The 17,071-nt window shown below is 42.3% G+C and overlaps 2 protein-coding genes and 1 pseudogene across 4 annotated transcripts in view; 1 reads left to right on the top strand and 2 right to left on the bottom strand.

Moving 5' to 3' along the window:
* NDRG3 (NDRG family member 3) overlaps positions 1–84 on the bottom strand; it is a 72,355-nt gene extending 72,271 nt beyond the window's left edge. For both annotated transcript variants that reach the window (XM_034640526.1, XM_034640529.1), the window contains exon 1: positions 5–84. The gene's annotated coding sequence lies outside the window, so the exon portion shown is untranslated. The remainder of the gene's footprint in view (positions 1–4) is intronic.
* A 2,985-nt stretch (positions 85–3,069) lies between these two features.
* On the bottom strand, positions 3,070–16,945 carry DSN1 (DSN1 component of MIS12 kinetochore complex). Of its 2 annotated transcripts, XM_019795182.2 has the most exons (11): positions 16,605–16,943; positions 14,959–15,007; positions 14,405–14,731; positions 11,808–11,881; positions 11,118–11,190; positions 8,810–8,897; positions 7,075–7,134; positions 6,596–6,670; positions 4,861–5,008; positions 4,029–4,116; positions 3,070–3,460 (listed from the first exon to the last, which is right to left on the bottom strand). In XM_019795182.2, the coding sequence occupies exons 2-11, from the start codon at positions 14,990–14,992 to the stop codon at positions 3,357–3,359; spliced, it is 1,071 nt and encodes a 356-aa protein (XP_019650741.1). In that variant the 5' UTR covers positions 14,993–15,007; positions 16,605–16,943; the 3' UTR covers positions 3,070–3,356. The 2 variants fall into 2 exon arrangements, with proteins under 2 accessions (XP_019650741.1, XP_034496412.1); XM_034640521.1 differs by lacking the exon at positions 14,405–14,731 and having other exon boundaries at positions 16,605–16,945.
* LOC105235848 lies at positions 8,938–9,946 on the top strand (annotated as a pseudogene).
* Positions 16,946–17,071: the final 126 nt, after the last annotated feature.

The following is a 17,071-nucleotide window of genomic DNA, read 5'->3' as shown; positions in this document are numbered from 1 at the left end:
TCACCTGAGGCGCGGGCACCCGCCAGCAGTGCAGCAGCGACAGCAGCAGCGGCGGCGGCGGCTGTGAGAGGGGCGGGGAAAGGCTCTGCGGCCGCGCAGGCGCTCTGAGAATGCCGGGGCCGCGCAGGCGTGCTGTGCCTGTCCTCTCGGGAACTACCGAAAAGATGGTGGCTAAGCCGGGAGGGCCTGGCGGCGCCATATTAAATGTAGTTTTTCATGTTGCGGAGTCTCCCGGGGAACCTGAAAGTAGAGCTGCCCGGAGGGAGGGGCGTCGAGTGCGGCGTCTGGCCCGCCTCCTCCCCTTCCGCCAAATCACATCCTTAATGAAGCTCTTAAGTACCCTTAAGAGGCAAGGAAGGCATCCTACTTTGACAGGGACCCAGAGATGTACCCAAGGGCACATAGCCTGGCACAGTGCTTGGCTTGTGTAAGGCGCTTACCAAAGTTTTGGTGAATGAGCACATTCTGAACTGAATAACTTAAGAACTAGAATCCAAGATTCAGGGCTCCTAATTCCCAGTCCTCCATTCTATCACCTCTATTAAAACAACTGCCAGCCACACCACCTTCTTTCTTGGGTGCCACAAGAGAAATGGAGTTTTGGTGTGTTTTTATTTTAAGAATGATTACACACATTAAATTTAATGACCCAGTGATATAATACCAAAATATACCCGACATAATTCCCTCCCTGAAAGAGATTTTTGGTTAATCTCACTAAAAGTAAAATAGTCTCAACTAAATTAGGACAAATGGAAGGAATGTTACCAAACATCTCAAGGACAGCGACCGTCTATTATATTGTTACTCATCAAGCACAATTCCTGAAGGAAACTTGTAAAGAGGGGAAACTAAAGTTAACTGAGCACAGACTTTTATTATGATTTATGTTTATCTGTTAACATTTACTGAGTGCCAAACTGGTTCTATTTCTATGTCCTTGGTTAGATTATTAAGCCTCCGAGTGCTTGAGTTCTTCATCTATAATGACAATAAAATACAAGCTACCTAAGTTGTGGTCTGTATGCATGTAAAATCTTTAAAGCTTATAAGTGTTATTATTTTTCTATGCTATCTTATTTGGCTGTTGAAGATGCAGACAAAAACACACTTTTTACCTTGAGTTTGAACAAATTCTTACAAACAAAAAATGCAATACAATGTAATAAAATGAGGGAAGGTACAATCACCTGGGAGAGGTGTCATCTATCCCCATTTTACAGATGAGTAAATTTGAGCATAAAAGATTCGCTTCAAACAGTGTGCTCTTTCCATTACACTACTCTGCTTCTGAAAGAGTAGGCAATTAACACCACCCCTCTGATGCTTAAAATCCCCAGCCTTCCTTGGGGCTGTCCAGTTTCCCTTCTTGCTCCAGCCTTGACATTATCTATTTTCAAGGCTTCAATAGCTACGTGTCAGTTACCTCCAAATTTTATCTCTAGTGCAAATGTTTCTACCTAGTTTTCCACCTCTATATCCAATGATCTAGTTGACTTCTCCATTTGGTATCTCAAATTGAACTACTAGCTTTCCCATCTCATTAGCTGCTCTATTTTTTTCTTTTTTGAAGATTTTATTTATTTATGTGACAGAGAGAGAGCCAGCGAGAGAAGGAACACAGCAGGGGAGTGGGAGAGGAAAAAGCAGGCTCCCAGCGGAGGAGCCCGATGTGGGACTCGATCCCAGAACGCCGAGACCACGCCGAGCCGGAGGCAGACGCTTAATGACTGTGCTACCCAGGCACCCCTCATTAGCTGCTCTATTAATCCACCCAGTTGTTCAAGCTTTTGTCCCTCCAGCACACTGATATCACTGCTCTAAATTCATACTATTTAATCTGACTTACAGCATCCCTGTGACATATGTACTATCTTTCTCCCAATCTTACAGATAAGAGGTTAAATAACTTTTTCTCGGTCACAGTAAGTGGCGCTTAGGCTTTTAACACATAGGTCACATGCCTACTAAGTTCCAGATACTATGAGCAACTCCCATGTCTGTTTTTGTTCTTCGCTCTCTCCCTATTTCTTAGAACTGTGCCTGGCATATAGCAGGGGCTCTGTAAATACATGAAAGAAAAAGGAATGTGGGAGGGTGCCTGGGTGGTTCAGTTGGTTAAGCATCTGCCTTCGGCTCAAGTCATGATCTTGGGGTCCTGGGATTAAGCTTCATGTGGGGCTCCACCCGATTCTCCCTACCAAATAAATAAATCTCTAAAAAAAAAAAAAAAAAGAATGTAGGTCAAAGGAAAGAGATATCACCTTTCACTAATTGGTACTTAGGCCACGGTTTAAGACTTAAGATTATGTCTGGGTATTTAAATGAAGTAGGCTTCATCCTATTAGGAGGATCAGAGAATAAAAAACATTAACAATAAATTAGTTGGTGTTTTCCTGGTAATTAATGCTGAGGCATATTTTCACACTACTGTTCACTTCAGCATCTTGGCAAAGAATCCTATTTTCTGCTAAGCTCCCACTGTCCTAAAATTTTTTTTTATATGCTCAACATATACACAAAGACAAAAGAAAGATTTTAATAATGTGCAAGTTTATAATGCAAATTATTAAAAATAGAGAATAATGAAAAACAGTACTTAGCCCCTTCCTGCCATGAACCCAGGATTTAGGATGCCAACTCAAACCTAAACAAAAACCTAAAGCACACTGTAGACAACAGGACAGAGAATGAGTGGTATTTCCTTCAATTTGGACATCGTGTAAAGTGATACATGTTTATCCTCATGATGCAAACGACACTCCAACTCCTCCACCAAAAATCACCTCCAGGGCCACGCTAGAAAATCAGCCTCATTCCTTTACTACCAGAACCCAACCTGACCCCTGAAATGTTCCCCTGGATTTGGTCCTGAATGACTCGATTGTTTCAAAACCTAAAAAACATCTTCACAAGAAGATTACTGATCATGAAGGATATTTAAAAGAATGGGCTACTAGTTCTCAAGGTCATTCCACAACAGAAGTTGCAAGCATTTTGCACATTCTTGGAAAAAGTATCTATACTACACTCTTTTTTTTTTTTTTTTAAAGATTTTTTTTNTAGTGGAGGAGCCTGATGTGGGGGCTCGATCCCATAACGCCGGGATCATGCCCTGAGCCGAAGGCAGACGCTTAACCGCTGTGCCACCCAGGCGCCCCTATACTACACTCTTACAGATGCATAAATTCTGTCACTTTTAGGAAAAAAAAACTGCAGGGCTCTACATTCAGCCAGTCCTCAAAGGCAACAGGGCAGCTATCACCAGCTCAGACTGCCATCCAGTTGCCATGTACTGGGGCACTCGTCCCATCTCTCTTCTTTGGAGCACCTTGTGGCAGGAAAGGTACATGAAGTCACTGACAAGACCTAGAGCAATGTGTGGCAGGTGGGTTCTGTGGCTGAAGCTTGAGCAGTTTTCGAGCTGGTGAGGGATCTAACTGTTGTGTGCTTCTCTTCCCTGCAGAGGAAAGACAAAAGTAAATTTCAGTTGAATTCAAAATAACATTTATTGAAAACTTGTATGGACACTGTGCCAGACACTGAAGGGCATTACAATGACAAGAGAGTCTCTGTCCTCAAGGAGATGGCAGTCTGGTAGGAAAGCCAGCTGCAACCACAATCATACTATAATGTAATGAGAAAATGAAGGTATATATAGAAAATAATTTAGGGCTGGAGAAGGCCAAGGAAAAGCAACAGGGAAGTAATGTCAATGTCACTTAGTGGACTCTTGAAGAATGAAGAGGAAAATGTCAATGGGTATTTAAAAACTTGGATTTAATAAAACAACCCGGTTTGTGGGGATTTAATTTTCAGTCTACTGTGTTCCTGTGGAATTCACATCTAGAAATTTCCCATCAACTCTGAGTACACACAGCACAATAATTATTGTGAGGGGAGAAAAAGAAATCATCTCATATAGGCCTTATTCTCTGAGACCATATGCTTTGAAGGGCAGTTTGTATCTGAAGGGCTATAGTATATAAAATAGTGCAAGCTCTAGTCCCCTGAAGACACACACTCACCGAGCTGTACTGACACCTTCTGGAGACATTGGGTACTTTCATCCATAAAAGCATGCAGCTGCTTCACTGAGCCTTGCAGTTCGTCCATCTGCACATGAAAGACAGCTGTGAGCTATAAGGGTCCGTGGCTTCTTTCATGTTCCTCAAAAAAGGACAAGCAAACTCCTGCTCAGGAGCTTTGCCTTTGTTGTCTTTTCAATCTGGAATGTTTGTGCCATACATTTTGTTTGCTCTTCCAGATTCATGCTCTGCACTTCTCCATGTTGCTCTATGCCCTGGGAGGCTGCAGCGCATAACCTCAAGCAGAATTCCACATCCTCTGGTGTCTGGGCAGGTTTAGCTAAGAGGGAACCCAAGTGGGAGGGAGCTGAATAAAGTCAGGATGTTTTTATGCAGGCTTGCCGGAAGGGTCGTCTTGAGTTAGTTTTGTCTCTCAACTGAAGGTCATGGCTCTCTCAAAAAGCAGCCCACTATATGACTTTCTTCCTCTGGTACCACATTGTCCTTCCCCTCCGCCCTATTGAACCCTATGTTGGGCTCCCTGCTCAGTGGGGAGCCTGCTTCTCCCTCTCCCTCTGCCTGCAGCTCCTTGCAGGACCATCAACAACTGCTCTCTATACAGCAACCTGCTGCCCTTCCTGTACACTCTCTCTTTACACTGCTTTATTAGCTCTTATCACCACATATTTATTTTTTTATTGTCTCTCCATGTTTTCCCAAGGTAGAGCTGAATATACTTATCTCATTACACATATTCTCCAGGTCTCTTCTTAACTTCCAAGGCTGACAACATAGCAAAGCTAAATCACCAAATTAACATGAGCCAACTCACCACCAGCTCCATATAATCAAAGACTTTATTCTGGTTCTGCAATATCTTCTGGTAGTCAGGCTTTGTATTAAGGACCTCACTCTGGGAAGATCCAAGATATGCTGCAGGTTCCACTTCAACTTCAGTAACTTTGGTTTCAGCTGATCCTCTGGAGGAAAAAAAAAAAGAAGAACGTTCAAGGAATTTTTTTAAAGGCTTTTTATTATTTATTTATTTGAAAGAGATAGTGAGCATGAGCAGAGGGGAGATGGAGAAAGAGAAGCAGACTCCCCACTGAGCAGGGCTCGATCCTGGGACGCTGGGATCGTGACCTGAGCCAAAGGCAGATGCTTAACAAACTGAGCCACCCAGGCGCCCCTCAAGGAATTTTTATACTCATTTTCGGGGGGAAGATATGTAAGACAACCTAGGGAAAAGTTTCCAATAAGGCTTTATTAACCTGAACCAATATTATTGCACTCTACTGTAGGCGTAGGCTCTCTTATTAACAAGGGGGCCTGAAATGATTATTCCAGTGTTAACATATTTATACCACTGGACTCCAGGAAATGGTAGAACCTTCAGATCAGTTGACTCCACCTAACAGTAAGGTCCATTTACAAAAAGGACTATATGTGAGGTAAAGCCAAAGCTTGCTTTCCTGAAATCCATGTCTATGATCTTTTCCAAAAAAATCCTGGGCCACTTCAATTATCTGAAATAACCGAATATGATGGAGAGTTCATGAAAACTGAGAACTCTTTAACAACAACCACTCCTACAATTTCCTGACTGCTAGACCCTGCTAAACACGTTCCTCCATTTCACCTCATTTAACACTCACAATAACCCAACGAGGTGGGTACTAATATTAACCCCGTTTTCAAGAGGATCTTCAAGCTTAGAGATTAAGTAGCTTCCCCAAGGGCACAAAATGAAGGAGTAATTAGTATTTGAACAGAGACAATCTGCTTCCAGAAGCATTCCTCTTAACCAATAAGCTATGCCACATCAAAAGTTCTTATTCTGAAACTGCCATCTTATACTTTACCTAGCTTCATAAACAGAACATGTAAGGGGCGAATAAAGTAACTGGTGACCATCAGTGCCTGGACTGCAGAAGTTTTCCAACTATGTTCCTGAAAGCACCTCTTTACTAAGAAGCCACTCTGCAGTTAGGGTTTTAGCTAACATTTTATATTTGGGTTTCCAGCTGAGATTCGGTTGGGGGGAAAAAAGCTTAAGTGGCTTAGATGGCCAATTAAATCAAAGTCTAGCGCCTTCCCACTTTCTTATGCCTTTAGGACCCAAAGATCCTCTTTCCTGTGTGCTTTCATCACCCACCTCCATGTCTTTGCACCTCCATGAAGAACCTGGCCAGGGTTCTCTCCCATACCTGCAGCTTGAAGGCCACGTACAAACTGATGTGCCCTGACCAAGTTTTTGGCCCAATCCCAAAAAAAAGGTACCCCGGTACAGGGCAGAGATATGCGTGTCTCCCCCAGGATGTAGAACAGCAGCCAAGGACACAGAACAGAAGCAATTCTGAAAATAGTGACACCTACTCTCCTTCCCCTTCCTGCAACTCTCCATTTATAGTCCTAGGGTGCTAATACACATTTTACAGAGCTTTGATGAGTTGATTGGCCTATGAGAAAGATTCATTCTTCAGTTTGTGCTAACAGAACTGAAATCAATTCAAATCAAATTCCACAAGGTAAAAAGATTGCTTCCTATTTCCAGTCATGGATCTAACCTGGATATGATCTCTTCAGCCTCCTTCTGGTAGTGCTGCAAGAGCTGATCCCAAGACTGACGTTCTAAAGAATATCTATAGAAATCAGGGGGAAAAAAATCAGTTACTTTTTGATCATCTCATTCTGAATCATTCAGGGCAACAGTAAGTACATTAGGTCTCTACTATGGTTCTAAGATGTGAATAAAAAGGTCATTAAAGGATTAGAAAGCCCGACTGATTGGGAGGATATTAATTTAATCAAATCAAACATGAGTTCTTAAAATCAAATTAACATCCTTATTCCCTAGACTCCATTCTGTGAAACTGGCCCTGAGTAGAGCCCACAAGATCCCAATATGCAGCTTTCTGAATTCTAGTGTTAACACACTAGTACTGAGACTCTGAATGGGATGTTTACTATTCATTTTTTCCAAACCTAGTTATTTTCCCCGGATGAATTTAGATTTTCCAACAAAGGATCATTCATTTTCACTTACTTTGTTATGTATTCCTTCATCTCAGCCACTGACGTTTCCAGAGACAAATCTGATTCTTTTCTGGAATACAGATAGGATTGTAAGATCAACATAAATCTTTCAAGAGCCCTTGCTTTTAACAGGATGCCTTACATAATTTTAATGGCAGTAAAAGATGTTCAGAATTCATCTTTCAACAAACATTTATTCTTGGGCTCTATCTCCCTTTTGCACTAGATAACAGTTTCCTCAGTGGTCTCTTTATTTTTTGTTTCTCTCATTGATTCCAATTCACCTATAGCCAGATTACCCTTCCCTCAAATATTCCATAATTTTGTTTTCCTTGCCTTACACTCTGTGACTCTCCACCGCATTCAGAATAAAAGTCAAAACTCCTTAACCTGGCACTTTAGGCTGTGTTTTGGCTCCAACCAGCTCATTAACTTTGATTCCAATTGTTGCCTTTCACCTATTCTGTCCCATATAATCTCACTCAGCCTGACCCTCAAACATCTGGCGTTTACCATCTCCAAACTTTTGTTCACATCATTTTTTTTTTNGGTTGTGCCAACCAGGCGCCCCTGTTCACATCATTTTTTTAAAAGATTTATTTATTTGAGAGAAAGAGAGACAGAGAAAGAGTGACTGGAGGAAGGGACAGAGGGAGAGAATATCCAAGTAGACTCCCACTGAGCATGGAGCCCAACTTGGGGCTTGATCTCACAAGCCATGAGATCAGTACCTGAGCGGAATCCAAGAGTCGGACACTCAACCGACTGAGCTGCCCGGGTGCCCCCTGTTCACATCATTTTCGAGTCCCTTTTTTTGAGCCATCTTTTAAGGCCCAACAATTCTTTTGTATATGACCATCTTTTCTTCCCACTCCAAATGATACTATCAGTGGCCAGGGATCACATTTACTCACACCAATGGCTCAGCTCAGTTGGGTGACTAATCCTGATACAAAAGAAGCAGGCACTGAAAATGCCAAAATTCTGCAGATGTACTTGGTATTTTACCTGGCAAAGACAAGTTAGCTGTGCCGCCTTTCATTTTTCTCTACAACGGCCTGAGACACATAGCCTCCATCACCTCTCACTGAGACGCAGCAGCTAACAGCTTAAAAACACTGCATTAAAAGAGATACTATGTCGAGCCAACATATTTTTCATTTCCTGGATAGCAATGTTAATTTTAACAATCTGTGGGAAAGCAGACCTTTGTGAATTCAAAACTAAAAAGTTTTATGAGGTAGGCCCAAGTGACATGATTTGTTGCAAAGCAGGATAGGCCCTGCCCCTATAGAGGAACTACCAGTTTGGGGGTGGGATTTAAAAACTCCTCCTAATATTCTTGCTTACCAACAGCTGAAGAACATAAGTTTATCACCAACTTGCATTGCTAGCAAAGATCTGAACGATGCTTTTCCTCCATGGCTGATTCCATCCCACCACGCAGGTCTTACAGGTCTTTTCTGAATACTAACTAAAGTTACCCATCCCCTCAAGTCACTATCATAGTTACTGACTTCTTAGATCGTCACTACCTAAAATCCTTATTTTCTACGTATTTGATCGTCTCTCCTGTTAAAATACGTAAGAAGGATCTTGCTTATTTATCATTTTATCTCCAGCATCTAGAAGAGGCTGGTGTGTAGAAGATGCTGGATAAATGTTTGTTGAGTGAATAAACAACTAATTATAATGAAAAGTCTTAATTCAATTATAATTTAGGACAGAAAGGGAACTGCACATACCCTTTTGAATCTTCAAAACATTTTTGTAGAGTTCCATTACTTTCCAGGCTCTCTGCAAAATGTTTCAATTCTTCAGAAAGAGAAGATGCTAGAGGGAAAAAAAGTACACATTATAAAATAAAAACAATATGAATTTTCACAGCAAGCTGCTGACAAAGATATACTCAAAGTGTATCTACTCTAGGTCCCTCTTACATTCCGGCCCTCTCACGCATTCAAAGAAGTAGTATAAATATGCAGAAAGATTTTATCTTTTTTCGTTGGGTAGGTACAGAAAAAATGGAAGACAACTCCTCTTTATGACATTTATGATAGTGTCTTTTTATACTTGACTGGTGAAAACTAGTTAAAAGTTACATGTGCACTGACATTTCATTCTTTTGAGAAATTTCAACTGCTGGCACTGAAAGGAAGAACATATTACAGAAGTCAGGCAACAGGCAGGGGCGTAATGAAAAATGTTAAAAGAGAATAAAGAATTATGGGCATAATTCTGCTTTGACTTGGAAGAATATGTAATTGCACTCAGGTGAGAAATGCGGAGGGGAAAGCAGATGTTAAAAGCTACTGTATCTACTCTAATTATGGTGATGGTCCAATGCTGAGATAAACAAGTCTGTGTTCATATATTTTCCAGGTCTTTTAAGTGGGTAACATTGAATATTTCTGACCCTGGATGATTAGGCAGTTGCACTGTAAATAGCTACTTCCTAGAAAGTTGAAAATGGATTCCTAAGAATATTTGTAACTTATATCAGAGATGAACAGCTAATTTCCTTAAGTATAAAGAGTTCCTACAATCTGATGGAAAAAAGCCAACATCCCAATTTTCAAAAACGAAAAATGAGCCTTTCCAGCAGTGCCGACCTCCCCGCAAGAACATCCCCTCTTGAAGGACCTCCTCCACCCATCCTGGACGAGAAAAGGAAGCACAAGAAGTGCCTGGTGCAGAGCCCTAAGTCCTACTTCATGGATGTGAAGTGCCCAGGATGCTACAAAATCACCGCCTTTAGCCATGCACAAACAATAGTTTTGCGTGTTGGCTGCACCACTGTCCTTTGCTAGCCTACGGGAGGAAAATCAAGGCTAACAGAAGGATGCTCCTTCAGACAGAGAAGCAGCGCTAAAAGCAGCTAAAAGCACCCGGAATGAAGATGAGGGGCAAACTACCCCAATCAACACATTTTGGATTAAAAAAAAAAAAAATGAACAAAGTTTACAAACAATACACAGAAAATGAAGAGCGGGTGGCTCTAACAATACAAAAAAAGTGCTTATTCTCTTTGAAAGAAAAAGGAACACAGATTAAAACTAGAAAATACTTTTTATCACCTATCAAATAGTAAAAAATCTGAATTGTTTGATAAAACTGTTGTTAGTATGAAAAAATAGGTACTTGCATATATTGCTGGTAAGAGAATAAACTGATATAACCTTTCTGGAGGGCAATCTGGTAATTTCTCACATTTCATTTGATCTATGTAATTCCAATTCTAGAAATTTATCTTATTTTTACTTGTGTATGTGCCAAAAGGCTTGTGTAAAAAAGTATTCATTATCTTATTCATTATAATAGCAAAAGACTGGAAACAATCTTAAAAGCCCATCAGTAAAGAACTAGTTAAATCATATATGGAACATTTATAAAATGAAATATCATATGGCTACTAAAATGTCAAGATGGTTCTATATGTGCAATACGGAACAACGTGCAAGACATATTGTTTGGTTCAAAAAAAAAAAAGACATGGGGCGCCTGGGTGGCTCAGTCAATTAAGCGTCTGCCCTTGGCTCAGATCATGATCCCAGGGTCATGAGATTGAGCCCTCCATTGGGCTCCTCGCTCAGGACAGACTCTGCGTGAGTTTCTCTCTCCCTCATCCTTTGCCCCTCCCCCACTCCCTCCCTCCCACCCTTTCTAAAATAAACATATAAATCTAAGAAAAAAAAAAGACAAGATAAAGAACAGTGCAGAGAGTATATGTCCATTTGGTATTCATGTAAAATGTTGCAAATGCAGTAAGATCCCTGTAATAATTCACAGGAAGCTGGCGTCTCTAGTGGACTCTGCAGAGAGGGGTTGGACTGGCTTGGGGTGAGAGGCAGCCTTACTTTTAACTTTTATACCTTCTGAATCTCATAAGCATATATTCTTACTTTTTAAAACACAACTCTAAAATAGAGAGGGAGCTGGTTTTGTGATGCAGCAGGTCCTATAAATGGGGGTCCTGAAAGTGGGGCCTCAACTGACCCGAACAGAAGGTAAAGCCAAAGGCCAAAGCTTTCTCATCTATTCTTAGCAACTTACCTTTGGCTCTAAAACTTTCAAGACTGAAGCCCTCAGTGTCCATTAGGAAAGGTTCAATTTTCTGAACAGAGAACTAAATAAAGGAAAACATTTTCAGTACAACAACCAAGATTTTCCAGGTCAGTCCTAAATTCATGTAATTTCATGATGTTTAATCAACGTGAAAGTAAACATGATTTAATTTTTATACCTAAGATTTTTTGTATAAACAAATAAGTAGATCAGGAAAAATCTCTTTGATTTTTGGTTCAGAGAAACATGGTCATTTAAGTAACACAAATGACTTATCTAAACTGATGTAATCACCAGGTAGCCATATAATTCCCACTTGGTATGTAGTCAGACCTCAAATGTCTGCTTTAACTTAAAATATTCACCTTCACCCACTTTAAATTCCCATACTTTGCTGCCAATGGGCAAAATATACTAGATGGAGAAAATGTGTCAGCTGCTCACTTAGCAGCAGGAGCAGCACCAGCGGGACTGGTAGAGAGCCTAGTCCAGAGAGAAATCAGCTGCTGCTGGGATTAAATCTGGCTTTTAAACTAATCCCACCTAGAGAGAAACACCTTTTAATTTTAACTGATACATCACACAATACTGATCTCCCTTTGGGGCTGTCACAGTAACAGTTTAAGAAAAAAAAAAAAGAAAGAAAAAGAAAGCATTTCTCAATCCCGAGACTCTTACCTGGAAGCTGGAAAGCAGGAGAGCAACCAGCCGTTTGCTTTCTGTTAAGTTGGCACTGATGGATCTGCTGAGCTCTAACATAAAATATCACCACATGTAAGGAGCGAGATTCTAACACAGTTAGCAAAGTAAAAAAACTGAAAATTGCCCTCCCTCTTGATGGGGTCTAACTTTAGGCAAGAATGCCTAGGCAGCCTTTTCTACTTGAAAGAATTCATATTCAGTATATCTAATTTTTACCTAAAGATGAAATTTACCTGTTTATGCGTACTAACCTTAAGAAGTTATTAAAAACCTTTTATGGATTACATTAAAATCTTGCCTGTTAGGGACACCTGGATGGCTCAGTCAGTTGAGTGTTCAACTCTTAATTCTGGCTCAGGTCAGGATCTCAGAGTAGTGGGATCAATCCCTGCAGCCAGCTCCCTGCTCAGCTGGAAGTCTACTTGAGTTTCTCTCCCTCTGCCTCTGCCCCTGCTCACACGCAGGCTCTCTCTTTCAAATAAATAATTAAATCCTTAAAAAAAAATCAAAAATAATAAAAACAATAATGTAACTTAAAAATAATTTTTTTGATGTTTTATTTTCAGCATGTAAGGAAAGGAGATGGGAACATTTGAGCATCTTTAGGACAGGCACTGCAATGTGCTTTTTTCTTAAAGTAGGCTCCATGCTCAATGTGGGGCTTGAACTCAGGACCGAGATCAAGAGTTGCAATGCTCAGATGCCTGGGTGGCTCAGGAGGTTAAGCATCTGCCTTCGGCTTGGTCAGGATCTCAGAGTCCTCGTGTGGAGCCCCACATAGGGCTCCCTGCCCAATGGGGGCGGGGGGGCATTCTCCTCCCTCTCCCTCCTGCCCCCTGCTAATGCTGTTACTGTCTCTCTTTCAAATAAATAAATAAATAAAATCTTTAAAAAAAAGAGAGAGAGAGAGTCACATGCTCTACCAAGTTAGCCAGGCGCCCCTGAAGTGTGCTTTATATACAGTCTTGTAAATATGAGCTCCATTTTACAGATGGGAAAACTGAAGCTCAGAGGGCAGATAACTTGCTGGAGGCCAGATATTGGTGGAGCCAGAATTCAATCCCAAGTCTGCCACCAAAAAAAGTGTATTTTCCCACTAAGAACCATGCTGCCTCTCTATAATGACCTAATAATAACATTAATAGTAATCTGTTGAACACTTGCTATATAAAAGGCATTTCATAAAATGCTATGCACACCTCATTAAAACCGAAGGCAAGTAGTTTATCAATTCCATTTTACAAATGAGGACATTGAGGCACAAAGGCTGGATGACAGGTAACTTGCCCAAGGTCACATAGTGAGTCCCCCTGAATTGGAGGGGGATTTTACATAATGATGCCACTGAATCCTCAAACAACTACAAGATGTAGACACTGTTTTTTCAATTATGTCCGTCTAAAAACATCAATTATTATACAGCAAAAGAAGTCTGCTCTGACAATTTGAGATACATATATTTTTGTCCTCCAGCTTCAGCTGGCTATGTTCTGAGTTCTTTTGGCTCCTAATTATTTCTCATTGCTGTTAGCAGAGAAAAACAGGATATCTTCTGCCTATAACCAAAGAAACCTGGCAAGTGGCCAGGAATAACCAGGAGATAACCAATCTTATTACATCAGTGATTTTCTGTTATACAGAATTTTAGGTGTGTAGGCCCTGGAACAGAGATGAAGGTAGGGAACTGCTGCTGTTTTTTGGCACACCTACAGAGTAAAGTACGTGAGCACAATTGTGGCAGCAATATGCTAAATGGCTATTTTTACCCAGATTTCCTTCTAGACATCAGGACATCTGGAAGTGAGCTAATATCTTTAAAATAATCACAATAGCTTAACACTGGAGCTATTTTCTTACTATATGCCAAGAACTGTGTTATATATCAATTCATTTAATTCTCACACAACCCTGTAAAACAGGTATTATTTCATCCCATTTACTGATAAGGACTGTAAGGCAAAGGAGCTTAAGTAATCTGCTCAAGGTTACACAACTAGTAAATTTTTCCTGAAATGTACTGGACTTTCCACATTAAATCTTGCACTTCAATGCTTACTGAGATGTAATTATTATTGTATATTCACACAAATCACATTCAAATATGGCATGTCTAAAAACTTAGTTTGCACCAAGATATTTTTACATGCATCCTCCCTCTGAGATATTTTCAGTTATAAAGCCTATAATAGGGTAGCAACCCATCCACCTTCTGTTTCACTTTAGGAAATGACAGAAAGTCATATGAAGAAATCTTGAATGCCTCCTCTCATCCTAGCAAAGATAAGTGTTGAACAACTGTAAACTAGAATTTCTGTTCATGGTGGAGATTACAATGGGCAGCTGCTAAAATAATAGCAATCATACAGAACACTTGCTAGGTGTTTGACATTAGTAGTTAGGATCTTAGAATATCCCCCTTACAGATGAGGAAACTGAGGTTGACAGGGGTGACATGATTTGCTCAGTCACATAACAAATGGCAGAACCAAGTCAATCCTCCTCCATTCTTTCTGCCATACCTCACTGCCTCTTATCTGAGCTGGAACTCCTGTCTTACGTACACAGCACCCCACCTGTGATGCCCTGATGAAAGGCAGGCAGTGACTTCCGCCGGCTCATTTCTTTCATACTTGCTCGCCGCCAAGATTGACTCTTGTCTTGACGATTGGGAGATTGTTCTTGGGGGAACAAACGAAGGGACCTGGACTGAAGTCCCTCCTGGTGGCCAAGATCACAACTTCCCCTCATTTTAGGGCAAGAGCCAAGGTGAATTCTTTCCTCTGAAATGCCTTGAGTCATCTCCAGGGAGGCAGGTGATTTGCTACACACTTCCACCAGGGTGGGATCCGATTCCAGTGGATGATCATGAGTCTTAGATGTCACCGGTTCCTCTTCTAGCACTTGTTATGAAAAAGTCAAAATACAAAATCAAACGCACAACGATGCATCCGAGCAAAAAGGTGGAAAAAGAAAATGTATGCCCCAGATCATGGGAACAGTGAGGAAGCATCTCTGTAAATATGTGAATATGTGATTCCAAATCTACCAGGAGCCAGGAAAGCATTTGTGTATAGCTCAGAAACCTGAACCCAAGGCAAGAGGTCCTCAATTTTACTACAATACTTACCTTCAGTAGTTTCCGATCTAATTACTGAAGTCATCCTGGATGAAGAATCCTGAAAACAGGAAAACGAGGTTATCTGTCCTTCACATTTCAGCCTGTCTCGCTGGGGCTTTACTACCCCAGAAGAGACCTTGTGTTGTCCAGCATTTCTGACCTGTTCATCTCTGCCTGACAAGGCCCCGCCCAGTCCCACCTCATCTACCTCCTCCAGAGACTATCAGACTATCATCACCTCTTATACTGAATTTCTACAGAATTCTTCGTTAGAAATACTCAGGTCTCGCTTAAGGCGTACCCTCCTTTATTTTCCAATTATTTAACAGTCCCTCGTATCCTAGATGGCATCATGATCTACATGGTCTTCCAAACTAGAAAAATCACAACACCCTTTACTTTTTTTTTTTTTAAGATTTTATTTATTTATGTGACAGAGATAGACAGCCAGCGAGAGAGGGAACACAGCGGGAGTGGGAGAGGAAGAAGCAGGCTCCCACCGGAGGAGCCTGATGTGGGGCTCGATCCCAGAACGCCAGGATCACGCCCTGAGCTGAAGGCAGACGCTTAACGACTGCGCTACCCAGGCGCCCCCACATCACCCTTTACTTCTTATGTTTAATCTCCACATAAAAAGTCCTGTCCATCCTACCTCCAACAGTCTCTGGAAAGCTTTTCTCCACTTCCAGTTCTTAGTTTAGTTCGGGTCTCAGAACTTCCACCACCTGCCTCCCCCTCCCCCAGAGTAATCTTACAGCCTCTCCACTAGTCTTCCAACATCCAGCACTGCTCCTCTCCAGTCCATTCTTTAGACAGCAGCAGAGATTCTTCCAGTATTTCATTAACTAGTCCTAGCCTACCCATCCCTGCTCTCTCCTGCCAGCCCCATTCCATGCACCACTTTTGGATCTTACACACACACTGCCTGTAAGACTTATTCAGCCTTCCCAACCTACCTCAAATGTGAAGCTTTCCAACCACTTCTCTAGGCAAAGTTGGTTGCTCCACCCCTTAGTCTTCCTAGCACTGAAAAGTCTGTTTACATGTCTGTCACCCCAGCCAGACTGTATTTGTATTCCTGGTGGCTGTCAGAGACAACTGACAGGAAGGAGGCAAAGAAGGACATGACTGAGGCGTCTCTGCATCTTCCACGCTTACCCCTCCCTCCCAGCAGAAATCTGTATGTGGGGGAGGGACTCTAAACAAAGAGAAATGAATACATACGGAGGGACAGCATGGGAAAGGTAACAGAACAAGTGTGGGTAGGTCAAGGATCTAGATCCCCCCAGTTACAGCTGTATCACAGATTCGAGCCTGGATAATAACAGCAACAAATGTAATTTGTTAAGCTGCTTGTTAAGCGCTTATTATATCCCACGATCTGTTCATGTATGTACGCGCGCGTTTTATTTGCATCATTATCTCATCCCACTGAATCCTTTGCACAGCTCTGTAAATACTATCATTAAATCCTCCCTGCAGATAGGGGAACTGAATTTAAGAGGGGCAAAATCCCGGACCACTGGGGGAAGCCTGGGGGTGCGGGTGCAGAGGTGGAATTCGAACCCAGGCCTGTGACCCACCCCCTGCCCTCAAACACCGTTCTGCACACGCCCCGAGCGAGAAGCGCGGCTCGCCCTTGGGATTCCTCTCACCCGGAGGAGGCCGCAGCGCCCTGGCTCCCCCAGTCCCCGCTGTCTGGGGGGCGGCGACCGGTCTGGGCTGGGCGGAGAGGTCCGACGCCAAGGAGGCTGGTGCGGGGATGAGCCGAACGGCGTCCACGGAGAGGTCTGTGACTTCCTGACTTCGGGACGACGCCAGTCCAGCCCGCAGCCTCCGTCCCGGAGATACAAGCCCACAAATCACTCTCTGCGGCCAAGGATAGCGCTTCGACGGCCTGCGCCACTGCGGCCGCCCCTCCCGGGCCCGGGCAGCCGTCAGCTACCTGGGACACCAAGGCTGCCGCGGCTTCTTAAAGTCCCGCCAACCAAGAGCGCCTGCGCAGTTGGCATCCGTGCACGCATGCGCAAAACGTCGGCCTCGTCTACGCGCATGCGTAAACTGGTGTTCAAACCTCTTGCCTCCCGCCCTCCCCTGCCCGCCTCGTCCAAGTCCTTACTGC

This window comes from Ailuropoda melanoleuca, chromosome 13 (assembly GCF_002007445.2).
Source record: "Ailuropoda melanoleuca isolate Jingjing chromosome 13, ASM200744v2, whole genome shotgun sequence".
Classification (NCBI taxonomy): domain Eukaryota; kingdom Metazoa; phylum Chordata; class Mammalia; order Carnivora; family Ursidae; genus Ailuropoda; species Ailuropoda melanoleuca.
Note: the sequence above shows the minus strand (reverse complement) of the source record. Positions and strands in the feature narration are given on the sequence as shown.

Bases quoted from the DNA above. Each gene is read 5' to 3' on its own strand.
- DSN1 (XM_019795182.2), bottom strand. From the start codon at position 14,992: ATGACTTCAGTAATTAGATCGGAAACTACTGAAG. The intron at 11,882-14,404 runs GTGGGGTGCTGT...ATTTTATGTTAG, and splicing joins CTTTCATCAGGGCATCACAG to AGCTCAGCAGATCCATCAGT. The intron at 11,191-11,807 runs GTAAGAGTCTCG...TCCTTTATTTAG, and splicing joins TCCTGCTTTCCAGCTTCCAG to TTCTCTGTTCAGAAAATTGA.